General features: G+C 44.3%; 2 protein-coding genes across 4 annotated transcripts in view; both read left to right on the top strand.

Annotated features, from left to right (window-relative positions):
- The first annotated feature begins 5,173 nt into the window (after positions 1-5,173).
- LOC121635923 (ADP-ribosylation factor-like protein 4C) lies at positions 5,174-6,923 on the top strand. Of its 2 annotated transcripts, none has more exons than XM_041979340.1 (2): positions 5,174-6,071; positions 6,177-6,923. In XM_041979340.1, exons 1-2 carry the CDS (start codon positions 5,491-5,493, stop codon positions 6,202-6,204), a joined length of 609 nt encoding a protein of 202 aa, XP_041835274.1. In that variant the 5' UTR covers positions 5,174-5,490; the 3' UTR covers positions 6,205-6,923. The 2 variants fall into 2 exon arrangements, with proteins under 2 accessions (XP_041835274.1, XP_041835275.1); XM_041979341.1 differs by having other exon boundaries at positions 5,174-6,116; positions 6,233-6,923.
- A 4,572-nt stretch (positions 6,924-11,495) lies between these two features.
- LOC121635238 (aldehyde oxidase 1-like) overlaps positions 11,496-26,483 on the top strand; it is a 38,080-nt gene continuing 23,092 nt past the window's right edge. The window contains exons 1-9 of one of the 2 annotated variants that reach the window (XM_041978337.1): positions 11,496-11,583; positions 16,325-16,382; positions 16,488-16,584; positions 17,100-17,208; positions 22,185-22,311; positions 25,940-26,001; positions 26,089-26,142; positions 26,304-26,384; positions 26,458-26,483. The exon at positions 26,458-26,483 is cut by the window's right edge and continues 119 nt beyond it. In XM_041978337.1, the coding sequence (XP_041834271.1) occupies positions 11,530-11,583; positions 16,325-16,382; positions 16,488-16,584; positions 17,100-17,208; positions 22,185-22,311; positions 25,940-26,001; positions 26,089-26,142; positions 26,304-26,384; positions 26,458-26,483 (668 nt within the window). In that variant the 5' untranslated portion in view covers positions 11,496-11,529. The remainder of the gene's footprint in view (positions 11,584-16,324; positions 16,383-16,487; positions 16,585-17,099; positions 17,209-22,184; positions 22,312-25,939; positions 26,002-26,088; positions 26,143-26,303; positions 26,385-26,457) is intronic. The other variant, XM_041978338.1, reaches the window with a different exon arrangement.

Genomic DNA, 26,483 nt, shown 5'->3' with positions numbered 1-26,483 from the left:
GGTTCAACAAGGCAACCAAAGCCTGGTTCTGGGTGCTATGACCAAAATTACACACTGCAGTATTTTTCCAAACTCTGTATTTAATGGTGTAATTATCTGTGCCAGGCTGGGTGTTAACCAGAGAAGAAGGACAGCAGTAGACTGCTAGGGTTGCCTGTTCGCTTGTCATGAGAACTGTTCATTACCAGAAGCAGGTCTTTGTGATGGTGGCAGTTATCTCCATCAGTTCCTCTAGCCAACGCATCCCAGTGACCTCACATACACACACACATACACTCACACACACATTCACACACATGGTTTCCAACACTGTTCAGACTGATTAAAGAGACAAAATCAGAAGAGAACAGATATAAAAACCAGTTTTCATTATGAACGTATTGATGCTAAGCTAGGCTAGGCTAGGCTATGCTAGGCTAGGCTTCTGTGCCGCTTCATCCAGTTCAGGGTCGCAAGGAAGCTGGAATCTATCCCAGCAATTAGCAGGTGAGAGGACAGGTAACCAGTCCATTGCAGTGTTAGCTGAACACCATTCTCTTATTAAACAGTAAAATGAAGACTCATCTCTTCTGCTAATGTTGACCATTGAAAGCCACATCCCACCACACACTGGCAGCGTGTAGTATTCTCTGCATGATGCATTTCTCCGTGGTGCACGCACACTAACACAAGCGTGACCATGAAAGTGGTTTTCTGTACAGAATGTTTATTATGGTGTAGCATGACATTCTAACATGGACGACACAGCAGATATAGAAAGTCCCTCAGATGCGACACATGAATGTATTAATGCTCACAGACTCCTACATGCATGCAAATCCCTCCTCATATGCCGTCTTCTCAGCCAAACATAATCCTCTCTCTCACACACAGAGTTGGATGTGCTTAATTAAAGCAGATAATTATCCTCCCTGCGAGGACAGGCCACCTCGTCCGTCGTCCTTTGCCTCGCTGTGACTCACTCGTCTCCTGGAAACACTTTTAAACTCGAACCGACGCCGTGATGCTTCCTTTAAAAGCTGCAAGAATTCACATTTTTATATTTATAAATCATAATGTTTATTATTTCAGCAACTTAAATGTGATCAAACTTTCTCTAAATGGAGCTAAAGATGCATCCACCTCGGTCCTGTTTGATCCGCTTTGAGCTAACCCTGGTCCACGCTTGTTCGGACTCTGGCCTGGACCAGGGAACTCAGGTCTTCTAGGCCATCAAAATGAGCCACGGAGAAACACATCATGCAGAGAATAATACATGCTGCCAGTGTGTGGTGGGACGTGGCTTTCAATGGTCAACATGAGCAGAAGAGATGAGTCTTCATGTCACTGTGGAATGAAACTGTAATGTGTTATCACTTGTCATTAAAAAGCTGAATATCTGAGCGAGAGAAGCTTCAGATGAAATCTTCAGGAACAAGTGATGTTGGATGTGATCCGGATCACCGTCGGGATCCTGGAATGTTGAAAAGGATTCTTTATTATGTGGATCTGGGAATCATTTCACAGCGTCTATCCCCACGGTCCCTGGCAAAAAGAAGAAACAGCGACTTAGTGGAGATCTCTGAGGGCTTCCAGTACTTTCTTCTTAAAAAATGGAAATTTTATTTTCACACGTTATTTCACATAAAACATGAAAGTTTATTTCCATTTATTCACCTCAACAAACCCGACACGTGCAGCTGGTGCAGGATCAGAGCCGGAGGTTAAAGCACACGTCTGAACACCTTCAGCACCTGGTTGCTTCTGTCATCTGTTACCCGGGCAACCGCGAGGACCCAGGGAATAAAGACGTAAATTAGCAGCGAGTTTTATGCATGAAGAGTCTGAGCCTCAAAGAGTCGCTGGTGTGTGTTTCTAATTCATTTCATTGATCTCACATATCAGAAGATCCATGAGGGGAGGACGGCGAGAACGTTAGCGAGGTGATGACGCAGGTTGCTGCTGAGGGACCTGCTTCCTGTCTGCTAACCCTGCTTCCTGTCTGCTAACCCTGCTTCCTGTCTGCTAACCCTGCTTCCTGTATGCTAACCCTGCTTCCTGTCTGCTAACCCTGCTTCCTGTATGCTAACGCTGCTTCCTGTATGCTAACGCTGCTTCCTGTCTGCTAACCCTGCTTCCTGTCCGCTAACCCCTGTCTGCTAACCCTGCTTCCTGTATGCTAATGCTGCTTCCTGTCTGCTAACCCTGCTTCCTGTCTGCTAACCCTGCTTCCTGTCTGCTAACGCTGCTTCCTGTATGCTAATGCTGCTTCCTGTCTGCTAACCCTGCTTCCTGTCTGCTAACCCCTGTCTGCTAACCCTGCTTCCTGTATGCTAACGCTGCTTCCTGTCTGCTAACCCTGCTTCCTGTCTGCTAACCCTGCTTCCTGTCTGCTAACGCTGCTTCCTGTATGCTAATGCTGCTTCCTGTCTGCTAACCGTGCTTCCTGTCTGCTAACCCTGCTTCCTGTATGCTAACGCTGCTTCCTGTCTGCTAACCCTGCTTCCTGTATGCTAACGCTGCTTCCTGTCTGCTAACGCTGCTTTCTGTATGCTAACCCCTGTCTGCTAACCCTGCTTCCTGTATGCTAACGCTGCTTCCTGTCTGCTAACGCTTCTTCCTGCCTGCTAACCCTGCTTCCTGTCTGCTAACGCTGCTTCCTGTATGCTAATGCTGCTTCCTGTCTGCTAACCGTGCTTCCTGTCTGCTAACCCTGCTTCCTGTCTGCTAACCCCTGTCTGCTAACCCTGCTTCCTGTATGCTAACGCTGCTTCCTGTCTGCTAACCCTGCTTCCTGTATGCTAACGCTGCTTCCTGTCTGCTAACGCTGCTTTCTGTATGCTAACCCCTGTCTGCTAACCCTGCTTCCTGTATGCTAACGCTGCTTCCTGTCTGCTAACGCTTCTTCCTGCCTGCTAACCCTGCTTTCTGTCTGCTAATGTTGCTCTGTTAGAAGCAGAAATCCTGTTACACAGCGGATTTTTCATTTCCAGTAATAAAATGTTAAACAGACTCCAGCTTCACTAAATACCTTGTGTTAAGCCCGTAGCTGCTTCTCTGCTCCAACCAGCTCATCCTGCGTGCTTTTCCAAGTCGTAGCCGTTTTCTAGCCTCGTTCCTCAGTATTGTCCCAAAGGTCAACCTCCTCACTGGATCCTCTGTACCGGAGACAGCCCGGATCCTCCTTTAACCCTGGACCCTAACCCAGACTCTGGTGTTGTAGATACAGCCCTTTTTTCTGCCTTTCTGGTCATCGTCATCTCAGCTCTTCCCTTCAGTGGAAACGAATCTACAGCCGTCACATGTTCGCCCATCCTCTCACCACCACCATCTCCCCCAGAAGGTTTCACATCTCACCACCACCTCCTTCCTCCTGAGCCATCATCCAGCAGCCTGCTAAGTTCTGAGATCGTAATAAATCCATTACTTCTACGTTCAGAACCAAACCACAAGAAGCTGAATGAGTTCGTTTGCTGGATTTGATATAAACGTCTGTCTGGTGTTTGGGACAGCTGGAGGGAAAGGGCAGTAGGAGTTTTAGTCGGGTGACTCAACATCTGAGACACCTGCACCTGCAGAATAAACCACCAGCTCCTCAGTTTCATCTTCACACCTGAAAACTCAAAGATTAAAATGTACTGTTTACAAGGTTGTGCTGCCATCTGGTGGTGAAAAACCACATCACATTTATAGCAGAGCACCCAGTTCAATATTCCTTATCCACCCTCCTCTTCATCAGGAACCCACTCCTCTTCATCAGGACCACCCTCCTCTTCATCAGGAACCCACTCCTCTTCATCAGGACCCACTCCTCTTCATCAGGACCACCCTCCTCTTCATCAGGACCCACTCCTCTTCATCAGGACCACCCTCCTCTTCATCAGGACCCCACTCCTCTTCATCAGGACCCACTCCTCTTCATCAGGACCACCCTCCTCTTCATCAGGATCCACCCCTCTTCATCAGGACCACCCTCCTCTTCATCAGGATCCACCCCTCTTCATCAGGACCCACTCCTCTTCATCAGGACCACCCTCCTCTTCATCAGGATCCACCCCTCTTCATCAGGACCACCCTCCTCTTCATCAGGACCCACTCCTCTTCATCAGGACCACCCTCCTCTTCATCAGGACCACCATCCTCTTCATCAGGACTCCACTCCTCTTCATCAGGACTCCACTCCTCTTCATCAGGACCCACTCCTCTTCATCAGGACCACCCTCCTCTTCATCAGGACCCACTCCTCTTCATCAGGACCCCACTCCTCTTCATCAGAACTCCACTCCTCTTCATCAGGACCCACTCCTCTTCATCAGGACCCCACTCCTCTTCATCAGGACCCCACTCCTCTTCATCAAGACTCCACTCCTCTTCATCAGGACCCCCCTCCTCTTCATCAGGACCACCATCCTCTTCATCAGGACTCTACTCCTCTTCATCAGGACCCACTCCTCTTCATCAGGACCACCCTCCTCTTCATCAGGACCCTACTCCTCTTCATCAGGACTCCACCCTTCTTCATCAGGACCCCAGTTACAGACCTGACCAGTACCAGGCTGCTCCTCCCCAAGAGTAGGACCAACCGGCTCAGAGACTCCTTTGTCCCCCGAGCCATCAAACTGTACAACTCTGCATTAGGCAGGAGGGGGAGAAGGAGGGGGGAGAGGGAGGTGTGCAGTCCGCCTGATACAACACATGCACAATAACCCATATAAACAGTTGCTATAACTTATAAGTGCAATAGTGAACTGGGAATCTGTACCACCTCTACTGTGTGCAATGCTTGTTTATATTGTTTTATTTAACTTATCTTATTGTTATTTATTGTATTCTATTTGTGCTTTTCTTGCACCTTGTTGCCTCTATTTTGCTTTGTACCTGTATATATTGTGTCTTGTGCTTGTCCTGCTTTACTGTTGGTGTTGTATTGCTGCTGGTACCCAAATTTCTTCTCCAAAGGGATTAATAAAGTATTTCTATTCTATTCTATTATATCCTATCTATCTCTCTATCTCTCTATCTATCAATCCATCCTGTCAGGCCGTAGTTGCGCATGTTGACCACCAGAGGTCAGTACCTGTTCTCTGCATCCTTCCTGTTTCCTGTGAGACAACCACCAGGCTTTTATTTTGAGGCTTGAGGCTTTTATTTTGAGACGTATCTTTGAACCGGAAGTCAGACTTTTAAAGCGGTTCTGCTCTGAGTTGCTGCAGGTTTAATGGCAGGGTTCAGAGGCGTCGCGCGCCGTCACCTGTGTGTGGTGTGACTGCATGACAGAAACGCTGAAACATGACGTGAACGCACCGCAGCTCGTGCCATGATTTGACATTTCCTGGACACCTCTTGCAGCTGGAGGGAGTCCAGAGATGCTGCGGCTTGTCTGGCTGCCGGAGTGCCGCTGCGCCACAGCAGGCTGCTCCCTCCAGCTCTGCTGAAACTGGACCTGATTGCCACCCTCTTAACGCGTCCTGCGGGGATCGAACCGCCGCTGCACGCTCCACCGCCCGCAGGATGGGGAGCAGCTTCTCCAGCCTGGCTGCCTTCCAGTCCCTGCACATCGTCATGCTCGGCTTGGACTCTGCGGGGAAAACCACCGTCCTGTACCGCCTGAAATTTAACGAGTTCGTCAACACGGTTCCCACCATCGGCTTCAACACGGAGAGGATCCGGCTGGGCGGCGCGGGGGCCTCCAGGGGCATCAGCTGTCACTTCTGGGACGTGGGGGGCCAGGAGAAGCTGCGGCCCCTGTGGAAGCCCTACAGCCGCTGCACGGACGGCATCGTGTACGTGGTGGACTCCGTGGACGCGGAGAGGCTGGAGGAGGCCCGGACTGAGCTGCACAAGATCACCCGCTTCCAGGAGAACCAGGGGACCCCGCTGCTGGTCATCGCCAACAAGCAGGACCTGCCCCGGGCGCTGGACGTCGGAGAGATCGAGAGGCAGCTCGCGCTGGCCGAGCTGAGCCCCTCCACCCCCTACCACATCCAGCCTGCCTGCGCCATCATAGGTGAGGGACTGCACGAGGGCATGGACAAGCTGTATGAGATGATAGTAAAGAGGAGGAAGTCAGTGAAGCAGAAGAAGAAGAAGCAGTGAGTCCTTCCGTGGGAATAAGAAGTTCCACATCTCTGTATCAGATTTCCGTTTCTCCTCATCCACGTTTCTGATGCAGAAGGAAGAAAGTCTTTTATTTCCAGTAAAGAAATATTAGATCATCATGAATGAAATAAACTCAGAGGAGAAAATCCTGCAGGTTTCTACACCAGGACGCTGTGGATCATGGAGGAAGCTTCCTGGAATCAGTCCGTTCCAGGACTGTACATCCTCCTACCGGCACCTGGAAGGCACTTTAAAATAAAATGTGTTATTATTTAAGTGTGAAAGCAGTTCAGGTTGGGAGAAGGAAAATCCTGATGCATGTGTGGCGTAGACGGAAAGTTTCTTCCTCAGCTGGGATTGTTCCTTCTCTGGAAACACTGACTTCTTCCACCACATTCTGCAGCTTCTGTTTGTACAAATTTCCCCACAAGAAGGAAAGAAGAAGAAATGAGTTGCTGAAAAAGCATCTGGATGCAAACAAAATGTGATGATAATTCCATTTAAATTGGGATTGGAACGGGAATTTCCTGTTTATGTTGCTACTAACAGCAGCTGCTGCTCTGCTGTCGGACCTTTGAGCCAATCAGATGTTTAGGACGTGAACGCACCAACATCAGGTTTGACCTGACTGTGTTTACTCTGATTCCTCATTCACAGCTGTGTGGTTAGGTTTAGGAAAACATACCCATCAGCTTCATGCAGTTTCCTTTCTACCCTCGTCTGCTGCGAGGTGACGCACACGGTGCGTTGAAACTGCAGGTTTTCTTACAGCCAATCACAACAAAGGTTTCTCTTGCGGATGCGTTTAGAAACAGATGGAAACGAGAGCCGGTTTGGCATCAGGTCTGGTGATGGAAGAACCGGTGGCAGACGTAAATCTGCCGCGGTGATGAAGCTAAACCTGGCTGCAGGTACCAGCGACCAGCCGGGCGACACGCAGCAGAACCAGCTCACCTGTTCACGCCGCGACGAGAAAAAAGAGAGTATGTTTGGGATTAAACTCTTTCTAATTCAACATGTGTGTGTGTTTTATGGTGTGTTTGGGTTCGGAGGGTCATACGCCAACATTTCCACCACCCGGGGATGAGCTAGGGGTCATGTGATCACCTGACATGGTTGTCAGAGCTGCAAACAGGAAAATGAAATTGAAGATTTTCTCTAGAAAAAAACTGATTTTGAGTTAAAAAGTTTTTTTTACTAACATTAAATTTTGTTTAGTATTTCTACACCTGAAGATACGATCATGTGACCTGCAGTAAACCTGGGTTTGGTTTACCAAACGAAATGTGATGCATTTTCCTGTCGGGCTGCACGAGGGTTGCAACCATCCCCTCACTGAAACATGAGAGTTCCTGCCTTTCAAAGCCTGGGCAGACGGAAATCTGGAGTTACTGACCTCAGATGATAGAAGAATCGTCAGGATGGAGTCAGAATGTTCCCCATGTCGGCTTTGGACCCACCAGACCTGCACTCCAGGGCTTCAGATACGAGTTGTACAAATTATTCCAACACAGATTCCCGCTGCACCGAGGCCTCCGAGACTTACTTCATGTAGCAGCTGTACGACATGCGTGTGATCCCACAACCAGGACCGAGCTTCTGTCCTGAGTTTGGACTGGATGGATCCTGGAATGACCAAGTTCTGACCAAGTCTGGACCTCCTGGGCCACAGTCCTGCAGGTTTTCTGTGTTTCCTGCTCCAACACACCTGACTTAGTGAGTCATTGTGCTGAACTTCATCAGCTGTTCATCAGCAGTTTGTTGGAGCAGGAAACACAGTGAAAACCTGCAGGACTGCGGTCCAAGAGGGCTGGATTAGATGGTCCCCCTGCAGGACTTCCTGATCCAGACTGAGGAAGGGGGGAAGGCTGAGCCACCGGACACCGTGGTGGAGACACCAAGAGCTGGAACCAGGATGAGAAGATCTCCGTTTAAAAGAGACCCGTTCTGGGAACCGCTGAGATTCTGCAGGACCTCTGGTCCAGCACGAACCCAAGTATCCATGTTACTATGGCAACCTGACGGCGCTGCCGCCATTTATCCCACACGGCTCCATCTTCACATTTACTATTCATTAAAATGACACGTTGGTCAAAGAAATATGAGACGAGTTTTAATGAATTTCACACTAATTCTCAGCTGATGTGTTTTACTGCAGGATGCTGTTAACCTGGTAACGAGTAAAAAACAGCTTTTCTGTATCTTCAACTCAGAAAATACTGAAGAATGAATTCCAGATTTCTCCATTTGGTTTTCATTTATTAACATGTTTAACAGGATTAAACACAGAGCTGTACAAAGAGAAATATCTTCTGTGATTAACCGTCGCTTCCAGCCAACCCGGCTCGGGTCAGAAGTCTCTTCATGCACATTGTGTCCTGCTGGCGTCTCGGCTCGAACTGCTGGGGGCAGGAGTTTCCTGGTTTAACATCAGCCTGAGAGGAAGCCAGCGTCTGCGTGCAGCTCCGGTTAAATCTGAGAGGTTTAGTCCTGCAGCGACGTCCTCTAGTGGACCTAACGCTGGACTTCTGTCCCATTTCCTCGTCCGACTCCCAATCACAAGCTTCTTACTGCACATCTCACCTACAAAGAAAAGACAAACACTCATTTTCCCCTTAACCCCCCGTCCCGTCCTCTCAGCTGCTGCCCGGGTTATTGTCTCCAGGTTCCTACAGTCTTAATGTTAAACAGCAGACCTTTACTTCGTGGATTTTTCTCGTGACTCGACCTGCTCAGATGTTGTCTCACTGTTAAACATGGTCCTGAGCTCTACTGCTGTTTTTCTTCCATCACATCGTCCAGGATGTTTTTCTGACCACGTTTCTTCCTGAAGACGAAGGTTCCACCATCCTTCCTGGTTTAATGATGGTTCTGAACCTGGTCCTGAACCTGGTCCTGAACCTGGTTCTAGTACTTTCTGCTTCCTACGTGTTTTCTCTGCTGATGGAGATGATCTGACCCTTCTGGAACAGACTAACATCTTCTCCGCGACCACGGATGTTTCTTTCCTCGTGCTTGTTTCAGACATGAGAAGCTGCTGTTGCATCATCCTGCCGCCATCTTTCTGGCCAGCTGTGTGTCTACCTGTCGGCAGGTAACTATCTTCTCTGTACTCTCGTCCCTCAGCAGCAGAGACGCTCAGATGGAGGAACCTGCCTCCACGTTTTTTTGTCAAGAATATTTTTATTAAAATTTTCCCAATAAGGTAAATAATACAATGTTGACATTTGTTTAGTATACAAACAGTTCACATGAAAGACAGTAATCCTGTCTGTGTACAGCAGAGGAAAAATACTAATACTAATACTAATACTAATACTAATGATAGCAAAACAAGAAGAAGAAAAAAAGAAAACAAAAACAACAATATATATATATATATATATATATATGTGTGTGTGTGTGTGTGTGTATACATATATATGTATATATATTCATACATATATAGATATATATGTATATATAAATTAATACACTTTAAAGAAAATTGTATATATATATATATATATGCAATTTTCTTTAGATAAAGTATTAAGTATTAATTTATTAATTTCTAATTTATGTGAAATACTCCTCTTTTTCATCTCTGTCTTTTTTATTATTTCATTTTTTATATATAAATATATTTATGTAGGTGCGTAGTGATGGAGGATCTGGCTGATCTGTGGGCCCCTAGACCAGACTGGAAGGGTCCAGCCCACCAGAGGGATCTGGTCTGGATCTTCTCTGGTTCTGGTTGCTCATCTGGAAAAGAGAAATTAAAGAGAGGATAAAAGTTGTTTCTCTGAGTCATGTTTGGTTTGTGTCTGTTTTTCTCCCCCCATGAGGCCGGTTATATAACTCCCTCATTTGGTCCTGATCTGGAACTGAAGCAGACAAACTCTCAGCCCGTGGTTTACAGAGGTTATCCGTGTAATTTAACACGCTAAGCACACGCTCCACCAAACTGCTGCTTCTAAAGCTGTAAATCTGACGTCAGGTGTGTTTGCTGCTGCCAGGTTTCTAGCTTCTGGTCTGTTCTGAACTGGAAACCAGCAGAAACGTCCAGCTTTACGCAGCCTGTCTCGTTTCCCTGCCTCCTCATGGCTGCTGCAGTGGGGGGAATATTTGGCTGCTTCCACAGGACGTAGACCTCTGACAGAACCTGGTCTTTATGCAGGGCCTGGATGGATCCATGTTTATTTCCTCCTGCTGGTCTGCAGCTCATGTTTCCTGTAAAACTGTGTTTCCATGTTTCCATGTTCTGCTTCATGCTGCGTTTTTATAAAAAGTCAATAAAAATCTGAAGTTCGTTGTCCTGAAAACTCTGACAACAGATTCACCTTTACAGACACAGTCCAGTCCAGTCCAGTTTAGTCCAGTCCAGTCCAGTTTAGTCCAGTCCAGTTCTAATCCAGTAGAATCAAGTCCATGACCAACATCAGTCTGGTTTATAAAAAGCTGTTTAGATGAATTATTAGCTAGATAAGAAAAAACCTCCATCAGGTCCAGAATTAACATGATTGACATGAGTACCAAATCCACGAATGTTAAAATCCACACAGGTAAACGTGGGTAGTCTTTCTGATTAGTAGAATAGAATAGAATAGAATAGAATACACAAAGAAAAGAACAGAACATTTTATTGTCCATTCAGCTACTTTAACTATAAATGATTAACTATGAGCCAAACCAGGTGAAAGATGACGGAGTGTTACTGGACCTTTACACACACACACACACACACACACACACACACACACACACACACACACACACACACACACACACACACACACACACACACACACACACACACACACACTTTTTCTCTTTTTAAAAACCTTTTTGGAAAAACGAGTTTGTTTGTCTCAGTTTACACCTTTGATGTTTGACGTGGTCTCTTCATTCTGGTTAGAGATATTTAAGGGAATGTAGGCCATGTTTATTTGTTTAGGGTCTTTCTGGTTGGAGGTGGGCGTTTCTGCTGCTCCATCAGCTCAGAGGAATCAAGTCAGAGTCAGGAAGCAGGGTTGGACCGGAAGTCAGCTGTGTTCCCCATCATCCGTCTTCTGTCCATTTTCTACTGCCAGTTCATACAGTTCAGGGTTCCGACTGAGACGCTTGATGTCTGAAATCATGTTAAAATAAATAAATTTAAAAATTAATTAAATATTTATATAAAATAATAAAAAAATAAATAATAAAATAAAAATATTAATATAAAATTAAATATTTCTTTATCTGGGGATTTATGTTACAATAATTTCAAACATGATGAAATGTTTATTAAATATGAATAGAAAAGAATAAATAACCATAAAAGCCCCCCGGCTAAAGAGAAGTACTAAAACGTTAATTTCTCTCTTTTTTTAACTGTCCCTTTGACCAGAGGCTTTTATTGTGAAAGTATCAAAGCGGAAGTGTGGTGGTGAATTTGTTCCTCTTCAATCTCTGTTCTTCAGTTCAGCGATGTTTGCAGCGAAGAAAGGAGACACTCTGTGCGTCTTTATCAACGGGAAGAAGGTAAAATAAACATTTATTACATCAAATGAAGTTAAAACAAGTTTTTAAAGGAGTTTTAGGCGAAAGTCCGCGACACTGTCACGTTTCAGGCGACCTTTTCAGCCTCCACGCTCGTGACAGACGTTCTGTTTTCACCTGGAAAAGAGTGGAATTGATTTGGTAAATAAGAGCAGGATTAATGAGAGGAGGCAGTTTCAGGTCGAACAGCAGGTGTTGCGCTGATTTTTGTCACCCATCAGATTCTGTGACGAATTTTGAAGAAATAAAAGTCGCGCTGGAGCAGCTGCTGGAAAACTAGAGCTGTTAGAAACTTTTCACACAAGAGGACGCAGCGTGGACCCAGGAGCCGTTTCCGGTTTTGTTTCTACCAGTAGAGTCAGTCAGGTTTTTATTTTTACCTTGTCCTGTCCAGCATGGTGGCGGCAGAATGATGGTCTGGCTCTGTTGGACCCAATAAATTTAAGAGGAGCTTTATGGGTATCAGGCTCCTCTGGATAACCATATTCATTTATTTATTTATTTATTTTAAATCTTATAAATATATTTAGAATGATTAAATTTATGTAATCTTGCTGGACCAGAAGTAAGGATCCAACCTACCAGCAGCTGCTACACCTGTAAAGAATATTAACACCTTCCAGGTGGGTCCGCAGGTAAGACCTTTAACCCTTAGACCTGCAGATGTAAGCCTCAGATAAACTACTAAACGATATTTTCTATTTAACTGCACATTTCAACAAGTAAATAACTTCCAGCATGAACCTTTATAGATCCAGAACATAATAAATTCTCTCGTTAGTGTTTCTTTAACTTACTGAGACAATAAACGTACAAGCACACCTGCACCTCTCCTACCTGTTAACTGTCCCCGCTTTTATTAAGACGGGACTTTTCTTACAGAAGGTGTAAGGGTCGGGATAAGGGACAAGTTTCCTCCGACGGCTTATTGGACATAAAAAGTCGACTCGGGTCATGTGGAGATGAAAGTCTTCTTAATAGGAATAAAGCAGCAACTTGAAAATGGTCCTTCTTTGTAGAAAACAGCCTCCTCTGTCAGAGACCCAGACGGAAACATCCGCCACGACCCTGACGATCAATTCTACAAAGCTTTATTTAAATCACAACGAAACACAACAGATAAGAATATGGACCAGTTCTTAGTAACACCAGTCCTCCAGAATGGAAACATGAAAATAAAACCGCCTGGGATTCACCAGGTGGTCCAGGTCCAGATGACCCGGATCCACATAGTGCAGGTGGTCCAGGTCCAGATGGTCTAGGTCCAGGTGGTCCAGGTCCAGATTGTCCATGTCCAGGTCATCCAGATGGTCCAGGTCCAGATTGTCCATGTCCAGATGGTCCAGGGCCAGATGGTCCAGGTCCAGGTGGTCCAGGTCCAGGTCGTCCAGATGGTCCAGGTCCAAATGGTCCAGTTCCACATGGTCCAGGTCCAGATGGTCTAGGTCCAGGTGGTCCAGGTCCACATGGTCCAGATGGTCTAGGTCCAGGTGGTCCAGGTCCATATGGTCCAGATGGTCTAGGTCCAGATGTTCCAGGTCCAGATGGTCTAGGTCCATATGGTCCAGATGGTCCAGGTCCACATGGTCTAGGTCCACATGGTCCAGGTCCAGATGGTCTAGGTCCACATGGTCCAGGTCCACATGGTCCAGGTCCATATGGTCCAGATGGTCTAGGTCCATATGGTCCAGGTCCAGGCAGTCCAGGTCCACATGGTCCAGGTTCAGATGGTTATCCAGCAGAATTCTACAAAGGGTTCTGGACAACGCTGACTCCCTCTTTCTACAATATGACGTTAGTGATGGAAAAATCTTGTGGATTATTGATGACAGGGTGGTGGATCTGTGGGTGGTGGATCTGTGGGTGATGGATCTGTGGGTGATGGATATGTGGGTGATGGATCTGTGGGTGGTGGATCTGTGGGTGGTGGATATGTGGGTGGTGGATCTGTGGGTGATGGATCTGTGGGTGGTGGATCTGTGGCTGTTGGATATGTGGGTGATGGATCTGTGGGTGGTGGATCTGTGGGTGATGGATATGTGGGTGGTGGATCTGTGGGTGGTGAATCTGTGGGTGATGGATCTGTGGGTGGTGGATCTGTGGGTGATGGATATGTGGGTGGTGGATCTGTGGGTGGTGAATCTGTGGGTGGTGGATATGTGGGTGATGGATATGTGGGTGATGGATCTGTAGGTGATGGATATGTGGGTGGTGGATATGTGGGTGATGGATATGTGGGTGATGGATATGTGGGTGGTGGATCTGTGGGTGGTGGATCTGTGGGTGATGGATATGTGGGTGGTGGATCTGTGGCTGGTGGATCTGTGGGTGATGGATATGTGGGTGATGGATCTGTGGGTGGTGGATGTGTGGGTGGTGGATCTGTGGGTGATGGATATGTGGGTGATGGATCTGTGGCTGGTGAATCTGTGGGTGGTGGATCTGTGGGTGATGGATCTGTGGGTGATGGATCTGTGGGTGATGGATCTGTGGGTGGTGGATATGTGGGTGGTGGATCTGTGGGTGATGGATCTGTAGGTGATGGATATGTGGGTGATGGATCTGTAGGTGATGGATATGTGGGTGGTGGATATGTGGGTGATGGATCTGTAGGTGATGGATATGTGGGTGGTGGATCTGTGGGTGATGGATCTGTGGGTGGTGGATCTGTGGGTGGTGGATATGTGGGTGGTGGATATGTGGGTGATGGATCTGTGGGTGGTGGATCTGTGGCCGGTGGATCTGTGGGTGATGGATATGTGGGTGATGGATCTGTGGGTGGTGGATCTGTGGGTGATGGATATGTGGGTGATGGATATGTGGGTGATGGATCTGTAGGTGATGGATATGTGGGTGGTGGATATGTGGGTGATGGATATGTGGGTGATGGATCTGTGGGTGATGGATATGTGGGTGATGGATCTGTAGGTGATGGATATGTGGGTGGTGGATATGTGGGTGGTGGATATGTGGGTGATGGATCTGTAGGTGATGGATATGTAGGTGGTGGATATGTGGGTGATGGATCTGTGGCTGGTGGATCTGTGGGTGATGGATCTGTGGCTGGTGGATCTGTGGGTGATGGATATGTGGGTGATGGATCTGTGGGTGGTGGATCTGTGGGTGGTGGATCTGTGGGTGATGGATCTGTGGGTGGTGGATCTGTGGGTGATGGATATGTGGGTGGTGGATCTGTGGGTGGTGGATCTGTGGGTGATGGATATGTGGGTGGTGGATATGTGGGTGATGGATATGTGGGTGATGGATATGTGGGTGGTGGATCTCTGGGTGGTGGATCTGTGGGTGGTGGATCTGTGGGTGGTGGATATGTGGGTGATGGATATGTGGGTGATGGATCTGTGGGTGATGGATCTGTGGGTGGTGGATCTGTGGGTGGTGGATATGTGGGTGATGGATATGTGGGTGATGGATCTGTAGGTGATGGATATGTGGGTGATGGATCTGTAGGTGATGGATATGTGGGTGGTGGATGTGTGGGTGGTGGATCTGTGGGTGGTGGATATGTGGGTGATGGATATGTGGGTGATGGATATGTGGGTGATGGATATGTGGGTGATGGATCTGTAGGTGATGGATATGTGGGTGATGGATATGTGGGGGGTGGATATGTGGGGGGTGGATATGTGGGTGATGGATATGTGGGTGATGGATCTGTGGGTGGTGGATCTGTGGGTGATGGATCTGTAGGTGATGGATATGTGGGTGATGGATCTGTGGGTGGTGGATCTGTAGGTGATGGATATGTGGGTGATGGATCTGTGGGTGGTGGATCTGTAGGTGATGGATCTGTGGGTGATGGATATGTGGGTGGTGGATCTGTGGGTGGTGGATATGTGGGTGATGGATACCTCCAGCTAATATTACTGTACTATTCTAACCAGGAAAAAACCCGACACCTCCATTCGGTTACCGTCCACTTTCATTAATAAATGTAGATCTTAAAATAAGTAGCAAAGCTTTGGCCAGAAGGATAGAAAAAATAACGCCTCTAATAATAAATCCTGACCAAACAGGCTTTATTAAAGGTATACGTTCTTCTACTAACATCTAATAACATCTAGTAACATCTACTAACACCTACTAACACTCTAGGATGGCGGCCAAACTGGTCGAATACTTGGAGGAAACTAAGTCAGCAGTCCAGTATTTCTTTATGAAGCAAGGTTTATTCATCCGCCAGCATTTTCCGTTTCCACCATATACACCTGTAAAACACACCTGCTGTGATTTAGGCCAAACCAGTTCCTTCAGTCACCCACACATGTAGCTCTGAAGCGCTGGGTTGGCCACGCCCAAACTCCTAGCCTAGCCTCCTAGCCCCCCCACCCCAGGTTTCCAGGTCTGTACCGGATCAGGAACTCCTGATGACCTCTGGTCAGGTCCAGCAAGATGCCATAAAATCCATCATTTAAATAAATGAATAAATAAAAAATATCAGCTTATCAGTAGGAGCCGTACACCCATAAAGCTCCTCTTGGCAAAGGACAAGTTAAAAAAAAGTCTTGTTTTTAGATTTTTTCCCCGTTTTTATTTGCTTTTTTTTTAAATAATTTTGATCCAAATCTAGTGTTTAAATTTAACTTAGAAAGCGTTTTATTCTGACGATGCATTTCCTGTTGACATTAGCGTGTGTATTTCTGGTGTGAATGTTCTTTCCGACCATGTGCTGAACATTATAAATGGATTCCTTCTGTTTAAACAGGTGACGGAGGATCATGCAGATCCTGAAACCATGTTGTTATCCTTCCTCAGGGAAAACCGTATCCTTCCCAGCAGCTCCAGACCTTCGCAACCAAAGCTGCATGTGTTGTTTTATTTTAGCCGATCATGTCTGAGGCACGTTTGATCCTTGACTCCTTTTCCAGTGAGGTTAACTGGAACCAAGTCTGGCTGTGGAGGTGGAGGATGTGGGGCGTGCACAGTGATGGTGTCACGCTACCGACCGACAACCAAAACCATCTTGTATCCTTTAAATCAGGCTGCTCAGGTCAGTCCAGCAGGTCTCCGTGTGGCCCTGAAACCTGCTGGGCTGCATTACAGCTTTTTTCTCCACTTTTTTTACTCATGTCTTTAAATCATCTTCAGTCCCAATAAAAACTACCAGATATGTAATTATTCACACTTTTAACCTTTTACATACCAATGCAATTACATGTTGTTCATACTTTTGTTGGGAAAAATAATTATTTTCCAGATGTTTGGTAGCTACGTAATAATAATAACAATAATAATAATAATAATAATATTATTATTATTATTAGTATTATATTAATATTAGATCATTTTATTAAACTAATACAGTTTTTCTTACAATCTTATTTTAATATTTAGCAAATCCCAGCCAGATTGGATCCTGTGGACGGCTGGTTTCGGCCCCTGGGCCATATGTTGGACATCTCTAAACTGCTAGTGTCTCATTCTTGAGTATTTCCAGTGGGAGGTGTGGACCTCAGAGTTTTCCTTTACTGCACCGGCAGCCATTACTCAGCCAATGCCTGCCTCCTGCCGCTCTGCCAGCTCCACGGCGCCGCCATCACCACCGTGGAGGGCATCGGCAACTCCAAGACCAGGATCCACCCGGTGCAGGTGAGAATATGACCAGAAGCTTCTAAATGCAGGAAGGAGACATCAGCTCTTTTTCTTTGTCCAAATTCTTATTGGTTAACTGTTATCAGGTGGAGGTGGTTTTTTATATGCATGATTACAAAACTAAAGGGTAATGATTCATCAGATCCGAGGCTCTGCCAAGCTTCTCTTCTCATGTAGGACCTTTGTCCCGGGAACGCCAGCAGGGCGTTTAAAACCACACCTGTCTCCACCTTATTCCCCATCTGATCTCCAGCTCCACCCAGATAGTCCTCCAATTATACCTCATTTATTATTACTTTATTCATTCCTAGGATCATTCATTCCTAGGATTACTTTATTCATTCCTAGGATCATTCATTCCTAGGATTACTTTATTCATTCCTAGGATTTCTTTACTCATTCCTAGGATTACTTTATTCATTCCTAGGATTACTTTATTCATTCCTAGGATTACTTTACTCATTCCTAGAAATACTTTACTCATTCCTGGGATTACTTTACTCATTCCTAGGATTACTTTACTCGTTCCTAGGATTACTTTAGTCATTCCTAGTATTACTTTACTCATTTCTAGGATTACTTTATTCATTCCTAGGATTACTTTGCTCATTCCTAGAAATACTTTACTCGTTCCTAGGATTACTTTAGTTATTCCTAGGATTACTTTACTCGTTCCTAGGATTGTTTTAGTCATTCCTAGTATTACTTTACTCATTCCTAGGATTACTTTACCCATTCCTAGAATTTCTTTACTCATTCCAAGGATTACTTTATTCATTCCTAGGATTTCTTTACTCGTTCCTAGGATTACTTTATTCATTCCTAGGATTACTTTACTCGTTCCTAGGATTACTTTAGTCATTCGTAGTATTACTTTACTCATTCCTAGGATTACTTTACTCGTTCCTAGGATTACTTTAGTCATTCCTAGTATTACTTTACTCATTCCTAGGATTACTTTACCCATTCCTAGGATTTCTTTACTCATTCCAAGCATTACTTTATTCATTCCTACGATTTCTTTACTCGTTCCTAGGATTACTTTACTCATTCCTAGGATTACTTTACTCGTTCCTAGGATTACTTTAGTCATTCGTAGTATTACTTTACTCATTCCTGGGATTACTTTACCCATTCCTAGGATTTCTTTACTCGTTCCTAGGATTACTCATTCCTAGGATTACTTATTCCTAGGATTTCTTTACTCGTTCCTAGGACTACTTTACTCGTTCCTAGGATTACTTTAGTCATTCCTAGTATTACTTTACTCATTCCTAGGATTACTTATTCCTAGGATTTCTTTACTCATTCCTAGGATTACTTTACTCGTTCCTAGGATTACTTTATTCATTCCTAGGATTTCTTTACTCGTTCCTAGACTTACTGTAGTCATTCCTAGTATTACTTTACTCATTCCTAGGGTTACTTATTCCTAGGATTTCTTTACTCATTCCTAGGATTACTTTACTCGTTCCTAGGATTACTTTATTCATTCCTAGGATTTCTTTACTCGTTCCTAGACTTACTTTATTCATTCCTAGGAATACTTTATTCATTCCTAGGATTTCTTTACTCATTCCTAGGATTACTTTACTCTTTCCTAGGATTACTTTATTCATTCCTAGGATTTCTTTACTCATTCCTAGGATTACTTTATTCATTCCTAGGATTACTTTATTCATTCCTAGAATTACTTTACTCATTCCTAGGATTTCTTTACTCGTTCCTAGGATTACTTTACTCGTTCCTAGACTTACTTTATTCATTCCTAGGATTTCTTTACTCATTCCTAGGATTATTTTATTCATTCCTAGGATTACTTATTCCTAGGATTTCTTTACTCGTTCCTAGGACTACTTTACTCGTTCCTAGGATTACTTTACTCATTCCTAGGATTACTTTAGTCATTCCTAGTATTACTTTACTCATTCCTAGGATTACTTATTCCTAGGATTTCTTTACTCATTCCTAGGATTACTTTACTCGTTCCTAGGATTACTTTATTCAGTCCTAGGATTACTTTACTGATTCCTAGGATTACTTTATTCATTCCTGGGATTACTTCACTCCTTCCTAGGATTACTTTATTCATTCCTAGGATTTCTTTACTCATTCCTAGGGTTACTGTAGTCATTCCTAGTATTACTTTACTCATTCCTAGGGTTACTTATTCCTAGGATTTCTTTACTCATTCCTAGGATTACTTTACTCGTTCCTAGGATTACTTTATTCAGTCCTAGGATTACTTTACTGATTCCTAGGATTACTTTATTCATTCCTGGGATTACTTCACTCCTTCCTAGGATTACTTTATTCATTCCTAGGATTTCTTTACTCATTCCTAGGATTACGTTATTCATTCCTAGGATTACTTTATTCATTCCTAGGATTACTTTACTCATTCCTAGGATTTCTTTATTCATTCCTAGGATTACTCATTCCTAGGATTACTTTATTTATTCATAGGATCATTCATTCCTAGGATTACTTTATTCATTCCTAGGATTACTCATTCCTAGGATTTCTTTATTCATTCCTAGGATTACTCATTCCTAGGATTACTTCATTAATTCCTAGGATTACTCATTCCTAGGATTACTCATTCCTAGGATTACTTTACTCATTCCTAGGATTACTTTATTCATTCCTAGGATTTCTTTACTCGTTCCTGGGATTACTTTACTCATTCCTAGGGTTACTTTACTCGTTCCTAGGATTACTTTAGTCATTCCTAGTATTACTTTACTCATTCCTAGGATTACTTCACTCGTTCCTAGGATTTCTTTACTCATTCCAAGGATTACTTTACTCATTCCTAGAAATACTTTACTCGTTCCTGGGATTACTTTACTCATTCCTAGGGTTACTTTACTCGTTACTAGGATTACTTTAGTCATTCCTAGTATTACTTTACTCATTCCTAGGATTTCTTTACTCATTCCTAGGATTACTTTACTCGTTCCTAGGATTACTTTATTCATTCCTAGGATTTCTTTACTCGTTCCTAGGATTACTTTATTCATTCCTAGGAATACTTTATTCATTCCTAGGATTTCTTTACTCATTCCTAGGATTACTTTACTCGTTCCTAGGATTACTTTATTCATTCCTAGGATTTCTTTACACATTCCTAGGATTTCTTTACTCATTCCAATGATTACTTCATTCATTCCTAGGATTACTTTACTCATTCCTAGGATTTCTTTACTCCTTCCTAGGATTACTTGTTCCTAGGATTACTTTACTCATTCTAGGATTACTTATTCCTAGGATTACTCTACTCATTCCTAGGATTACTTTACTCGTTCCTAGGATTACTTTACTCTTTCCTAGGATTTCTTTACTCGTTCCTAGGATTACTTTATTCATTCCTAGGATTACTTTATTCATTCCTAGGATTTCTTTACTCTTTCCTAGGATTACTTTAGTCGTTCCTAGGATTCCTTTATTCATTCCTAGGATTACTTTACTCATTCCTAGGATTACTTTACTCGTTCCTAGGATTTCTTTATTCATTCCTAGGATTACTCATTCCTATGATTACTTCATTCATTCCTAGAATCACTCATTCTAGGATTACTTATTCCTAGGATTACTCTACTCATTCCTAGGATTACTTTACTCTTTCCCAGGATTTCTTTACTTGTTCGTAGGATTACTTTATTCATTCCTAGGATTACTTTATACATTCCTAGGATTTCTTTACTCTTTCCTAGGATTACTTTACTCGTTCCTAGGATTACTTTATTCATTCTTAGGATTACTTTATTCATTCCTAAGATTATTTTATTCATTCCTAGGATTACTTCACTCATTCCTAGGATTACTTTATTCATTCCTAGGATTACTTTACTCGTTCCTAGCATTACTTTATTCATTCCTAGGATTACTCATTCCTATGATTACTTCATTCATTCCTAGAATTACTCATTCCTAGGATTACTTTATTCATTCCTAGGATTTCTTTATTCATTCATAGGATTACTCATTCCTAAGATTTCTTTATTCATTCCTAGGATTACTCATTCCTAGGATTACTTTATTCATTCCTAGGATTACTTTATTCATTCCTAGGATTACTCATTCCTAGGATTACTTTATTCATTCCTAGGATTTCTCATTTCTAGGATTACTTTACTCTTTCCTAGGATTACTTGACTCATTGCTAGGATTACTTTACTCGTTCCTCGGATTACTTTACTCATTCCTAGGATTACTTTACTCATTCCTAGGATTACTTTACTCTTTCCTAGGATTTCTTTACTCGTTCGTAGGATTACTTTATTCATTCATAGGATTACTTTACTGGTTCCTAGGATTACTTTACTCATTCATAGGATTACTTTATTCATTCCTAGGATTACTCATTCCTAGGATTACTCTATTCATTCCTAGGATTACTCATTCCTAGGATTACTTTATTCATTCCTAGAATTACTCATTCCTAGGACTACTTTATTCATTCCTAGGATTTTTCATTCCTAGGATTACTTTATTCATTCCTAGAATTACTCATTCCTAGGATTACTTTATTCATTCCTAGAATTACTCATTCCTAGGACTACTTTATTCATTCCTAGGATTTTTCATTCCTAGGATTACTTTATTCATTCCTAGAATTACTCATTCCTAGGATTATTTCACTCATTCCTAGGATTACTCATTCCTAGAATTACTCAGTCCTAGGATTACTTTACTCATCCCTGGATGAATTGGGCAGCTATCTTCTGGATTCCACTTTAAGTATTCTTTGCTTTACTTATATTTTTTGTGTCATTTCAGACAGGAAGCAGAAAGTTAAGTCCTATGAGGAAGAATTTGACGTTTTTAACTGACTCTTAGAGTTTTTTCACTAGTGATGTATTGACATCCTACCACACGAGAAAGGATCTGTTGCAGCAGATTAAATCAGAAGTTAAAACTCTGACTCCAAACCTGCTTTTAAAACTGATCAGATGTGGTTGTGTTTTTAGGAGCGAATAGCGAAGGCTCATGGTTCCCAGTGTGGTTTCTGCACCCCGGGGATGGTGATGTCCATGTATGCTCTGCTGAGGAACAAACCCTGGCCGACCATGGAGGACATCACACAGGCCCTGGCTGGTTTGTCCGACTTTATTCTGTCTGGATTGTTGAGTTTTCCTCCGTCAGGCTCGTCATGGCCATCAGAGAAATGACAGAAATAAAATTCAGCCTCTTAGCAATTATTTGAAGGAGTAAATAAATTCTCTTATGTTGCTCAAGCATTTTGCTGTGGGCAGATGGTGATAACATCACAATGTTTGATAGAAAAAAAGAAAAAAAAGCTTTTTAAAATGATCCTAACATTTGACATTTTATTAGGCAGTAATTCATTTTTTAAATAAGAGAATAATTGATATATCTTTTTTTAATCACCCCTCTTTATTTACATAAATATATTTAAAGGAAATATTATTTGTAAACATATGGAACTACATGTAATACATTTAAATATATCCCTTAACACTACTGTTTATCAATCGAACAGAGAGTCGGTCAAACAAGGTCTGTGTCAGGTACTGAGGAACCAGGGGTACTATATCAAGAAATGTGCTCCTGGAACACAAAACAGACACCACTGGACACGAGATGCGAACAAGGCAGTGTTGGAATGCTACTACTCTAGTAACGCTAGTGAGCAGGGCTACAGGAATGTGGGACATATACTTTGATACCCACATTCTGGCAAACATGGCAACGGCTATTACAGTTAGAGACTGAGGACATTTAACAAGCTAATGCTACGGCAAGGGGGAGCCAGGTAGGACATTTGAGGAGAGTTAACATCAGCATCACATTAGCATTAATATTAACATTAACATTAACATTAGAGATTGGGTACCAAGCCCCAGTGATGATGAATGAGATCAATGAGAGCGCAACTGACTCCGACTAACAAGAATGAATCAAGAACCACCAGAAAGTCTTCTAGCTGATGTGAATGGAGCGAATGTGGAATATATCGATACTTTAATACCCACATTCTACACTGACATCCCTACTGCGACCATCACTGAAACCATTGAGCTGATATTTATTCCCCTAGCCTATTTATTTTTCTATGTTAACCCATTTTTATTTATTTTATGCTTTTATTCTATTTATATTATTTTTAGGTTATTTCCCCAGTGTTTCCTCGGAGGGGGCTCTCTGCACCGGGGGCTTTCATCGGCTGCGGCTGCTATGGCTCTGTCCAGCAGGTTCTTCACGCTGGTTGGGTGGCTCCTCTGCCTCTCAATTGGCCGTGTGCCCTGGGTCAGTGTCCTGACGGTCGTGGCCTGTGAGCGGCTCCCGGTGCAGACGGCTCCCTGTGATAGTGTTTCCTTACCAGGCTCATCTGTGCTCAACCTCACATTAGTTTTTTAATATGTGCAAGTATGTGTGTGTGTATGTGTATGTGTATGCTTGCTTGTACACAAGCGGGGAGGGAGGGGGTTGTGTGTGGTGGTTGGGGTGGGGTGGGGGGGTGGGGGATTGTTTTAACCATGGAAAGCACTTTGTGCTGCATTCATGTATGAAAAGTGCTCTATAAATAAAGATTGATTGATTGATTGATTGATATACAGCATGATGTAATACCACACGCTAACCCACCAAGGCTAGAGACTGAACAATACTGGAAAAACATATGGGAGAAGAAGGCATCACATAACAGTGAAGCACAGTGGTTAAAAGAACTAAGGGTGGACCACAGCTCCCTCCCTGAACAAGGTCTAGTTACCATCACAGTGGCAGATATCCAGCAAAGACTGTCAGGTATGAAGAACTGGTCAGCACCTGGACCAGACATGATCCACACCTACTGGTTAAAGATGCTAACTTCACTCCATGAGTGCCTAGCGACACAAATGAACCAGCTGCTGAGGGATGGGACCCAGCCCACCCTGAATGGCTGACCAAGGGATGGGACCCACCCGGAATGGCTGATCAAGGGACGGATCCACCCTGAATGGCTGACCAAGGGATGGGACCCACCCGGAATGGCTGATCAAGGGACGGATCCACCCTGAATGGCTGATCAAGGGACGGATCCACCCTGAATGGCTGACCAAGGGACGGACAGTCCTGATACTGAAAGTTCCCCTGAAGGGAACAGTCCCATTCGGCTATCGGTCGATAACCTGTTGCTCCACAACATGGAAGCTCATGTCGGGTAAGATAAGTGGGCACATGGATCAATTAATGACAGAGACACAGGAAGGCTTTGGTAAAGGTACCGGGTTAGTCACTCTAGACTGCAAAACCAGACAGACCAACCTCTGCACTGCCTGGATTGATTACCAGAAAGCGTCTTACTCAATACCTCATACATGGATCTTAGAATGCCTGAAGCAGTACTAGATCAACACATTCTAAGAGCCTTCACTGCAAACTCAATGAGGCTGTGGCAGACCACCCTGGAGACCAGCTTCAAGCCAACTGTCTCCATCAAATGTGGTACATACCAAGGAGATGCTCTGTCCCTGTTGCTGTTCTGCATAGGCCTGAACCCCTTCAACCAATTAATCAACAAGACTGACTATGGCTACCGACTCAGGAATGGGGCCACCATCAGTCACCTCCTCTACATGGATGACATCCAGCTGTTCGCTAAGAATGAGCGAGACATGGACTCACTGATCCACACCACCAGGATCTACAGCAGGGACATCGCAGTGTCATTCAGACTGGAGAAATGTGGCCGGATGGTAACAAAGAGAGGGAAGGTAGGCCATACAGAGGGCACTGCACTCCGAGAGGGCAGAATAACAGATGTTGAGGAGAGCTACAAGTACCTTTGCATACCACAGGCAAATGGCAACCATGAACAAGCCACAATGAAAGCTGCCACAGCCACATATCTGCAACGAGTAAGGCAAGTCTTTGGAAGTCGGCTCAATGGCAAGAACAAGATCTGGGTAACTAACAGCGATGCCCTGCCAGTGACCAGATACACTGCTGGGATAATAAGATGGCCAAAGGAGGAAGTTCAGACCACAGATGTTAAAAAATGGAAGCTGTTCACCATGCATGGAGGGTTCCACCCCTGATCCAGATTCCAGAGGCTGTACACTAAGCACAAGGAGGGAGGCGTAGGACTAGTGAGCATCAGGGCCGCTATCCACATCAGGCAGGACCCTGGATCTACCACATCGGGCAGGACCCCGGATCTACCACATCAGGCAGGACCCCGGATCTACCACACCGGGCAGGACCCCGGATCTACCACACCGGGCAGGACCCCTGATCTACCACATCAGGCAGGACCCCGGATCTACCACACCGGGCAGGACCCCAGACTACATGGTGGAGGCCAAACAACCATATATTGTGATCATGGATAAACAGCAAAGGAAAGCCGTAGTGATGGATGTAGCCATCCCCAACCATGGAAAGATCAGGGAAAAGGAACCTGGAGAAATACCAAAGACACAAGGAAGATCTGGAGAAAGCCTGGAATGTGAAGGCAACAGTAGTACCAATAGTCATCGGAGCACTGGGGGCCGTGTCCCCCACCCCGGAGAGGAGGCTCCACCAGAGACCTGGAGAACCATCAGACATCTCCATCCAGAAGAGATCAGTCCTAGGAACAGCTAAGATACTGAAGGACCCTCAAGATCCCAGGACTCTGGTAGAGGACCCGAGCTGGAGATTGATGGGAGGGTGGGTGAGGGAAGTATGTTAGTTTGAGGTTTCCAGCATGTCCTGCATGTGTCCTGTTGTTTTTCAGGTAATCTGTGTCGCTGCACCGGATATCGACCCATCGTTGACGGCTGCAGGAGCTTCTGTCAGGTACAACTTTCCTCTTTGGAGGAGAAATAACGTGGACTGCATAGAAACACTGTTGAATGTGCTTGTGCCTGATCCTCATTCCATCAGGAAAGCAGCTGCTGCCAGTCCAACGGAGACGAGAAAACCACTGAAACCAAACACGTAAGTCTTCCTCCTTCACCTGGTTGTTCTTCACCCGAGATTCAAAATGTAGTCAAACATGCATCTCCTCCTCTTCATTTCTTCAGCGCTTCTTTTGGTTTTCTTCTTCTTCTTCATTTATAAATCCGGTTTTCATTCCCTTCCTCCTACATCATCTGCAGGAAAAACCGCGGCTGTTTGACCAGGAAGAGTTTCTTCCTCTGGACCCGACCCAGGATCTGATCTTCCCTCCAGAACTGATCGTAGGTCATCATCTTTAGCTTGTTCTTGTGGCCTCCCATCAGTGTGGTAACGTTTGTTGGAAATGTTCTGCAGCTGATGGCAGAGACGGCGAACCAGCA

The sequence above is a fragment of the Melanotaenia boesemani genome, chromosome 24 (assembly GCF_017639745.1).
Source record: "Melanotaenia boesemani isolate fMelBoe1 chromosome 24, fMelBoe1.pri, whole genome shotgun sequence".
NCBI classification, from domain to species: domain Eukaryota; kingdom Metazoa; phylum Chordata; class Actinopteri; order Atheriniformes; family Melanotaeniidae; genus Melanotaenia; species Melanotaenia boesemani.
Note: the sequence above shows the minus strand (reverse complement) of the source record. Positions and strands in the feature narration are given on the sequence as shown.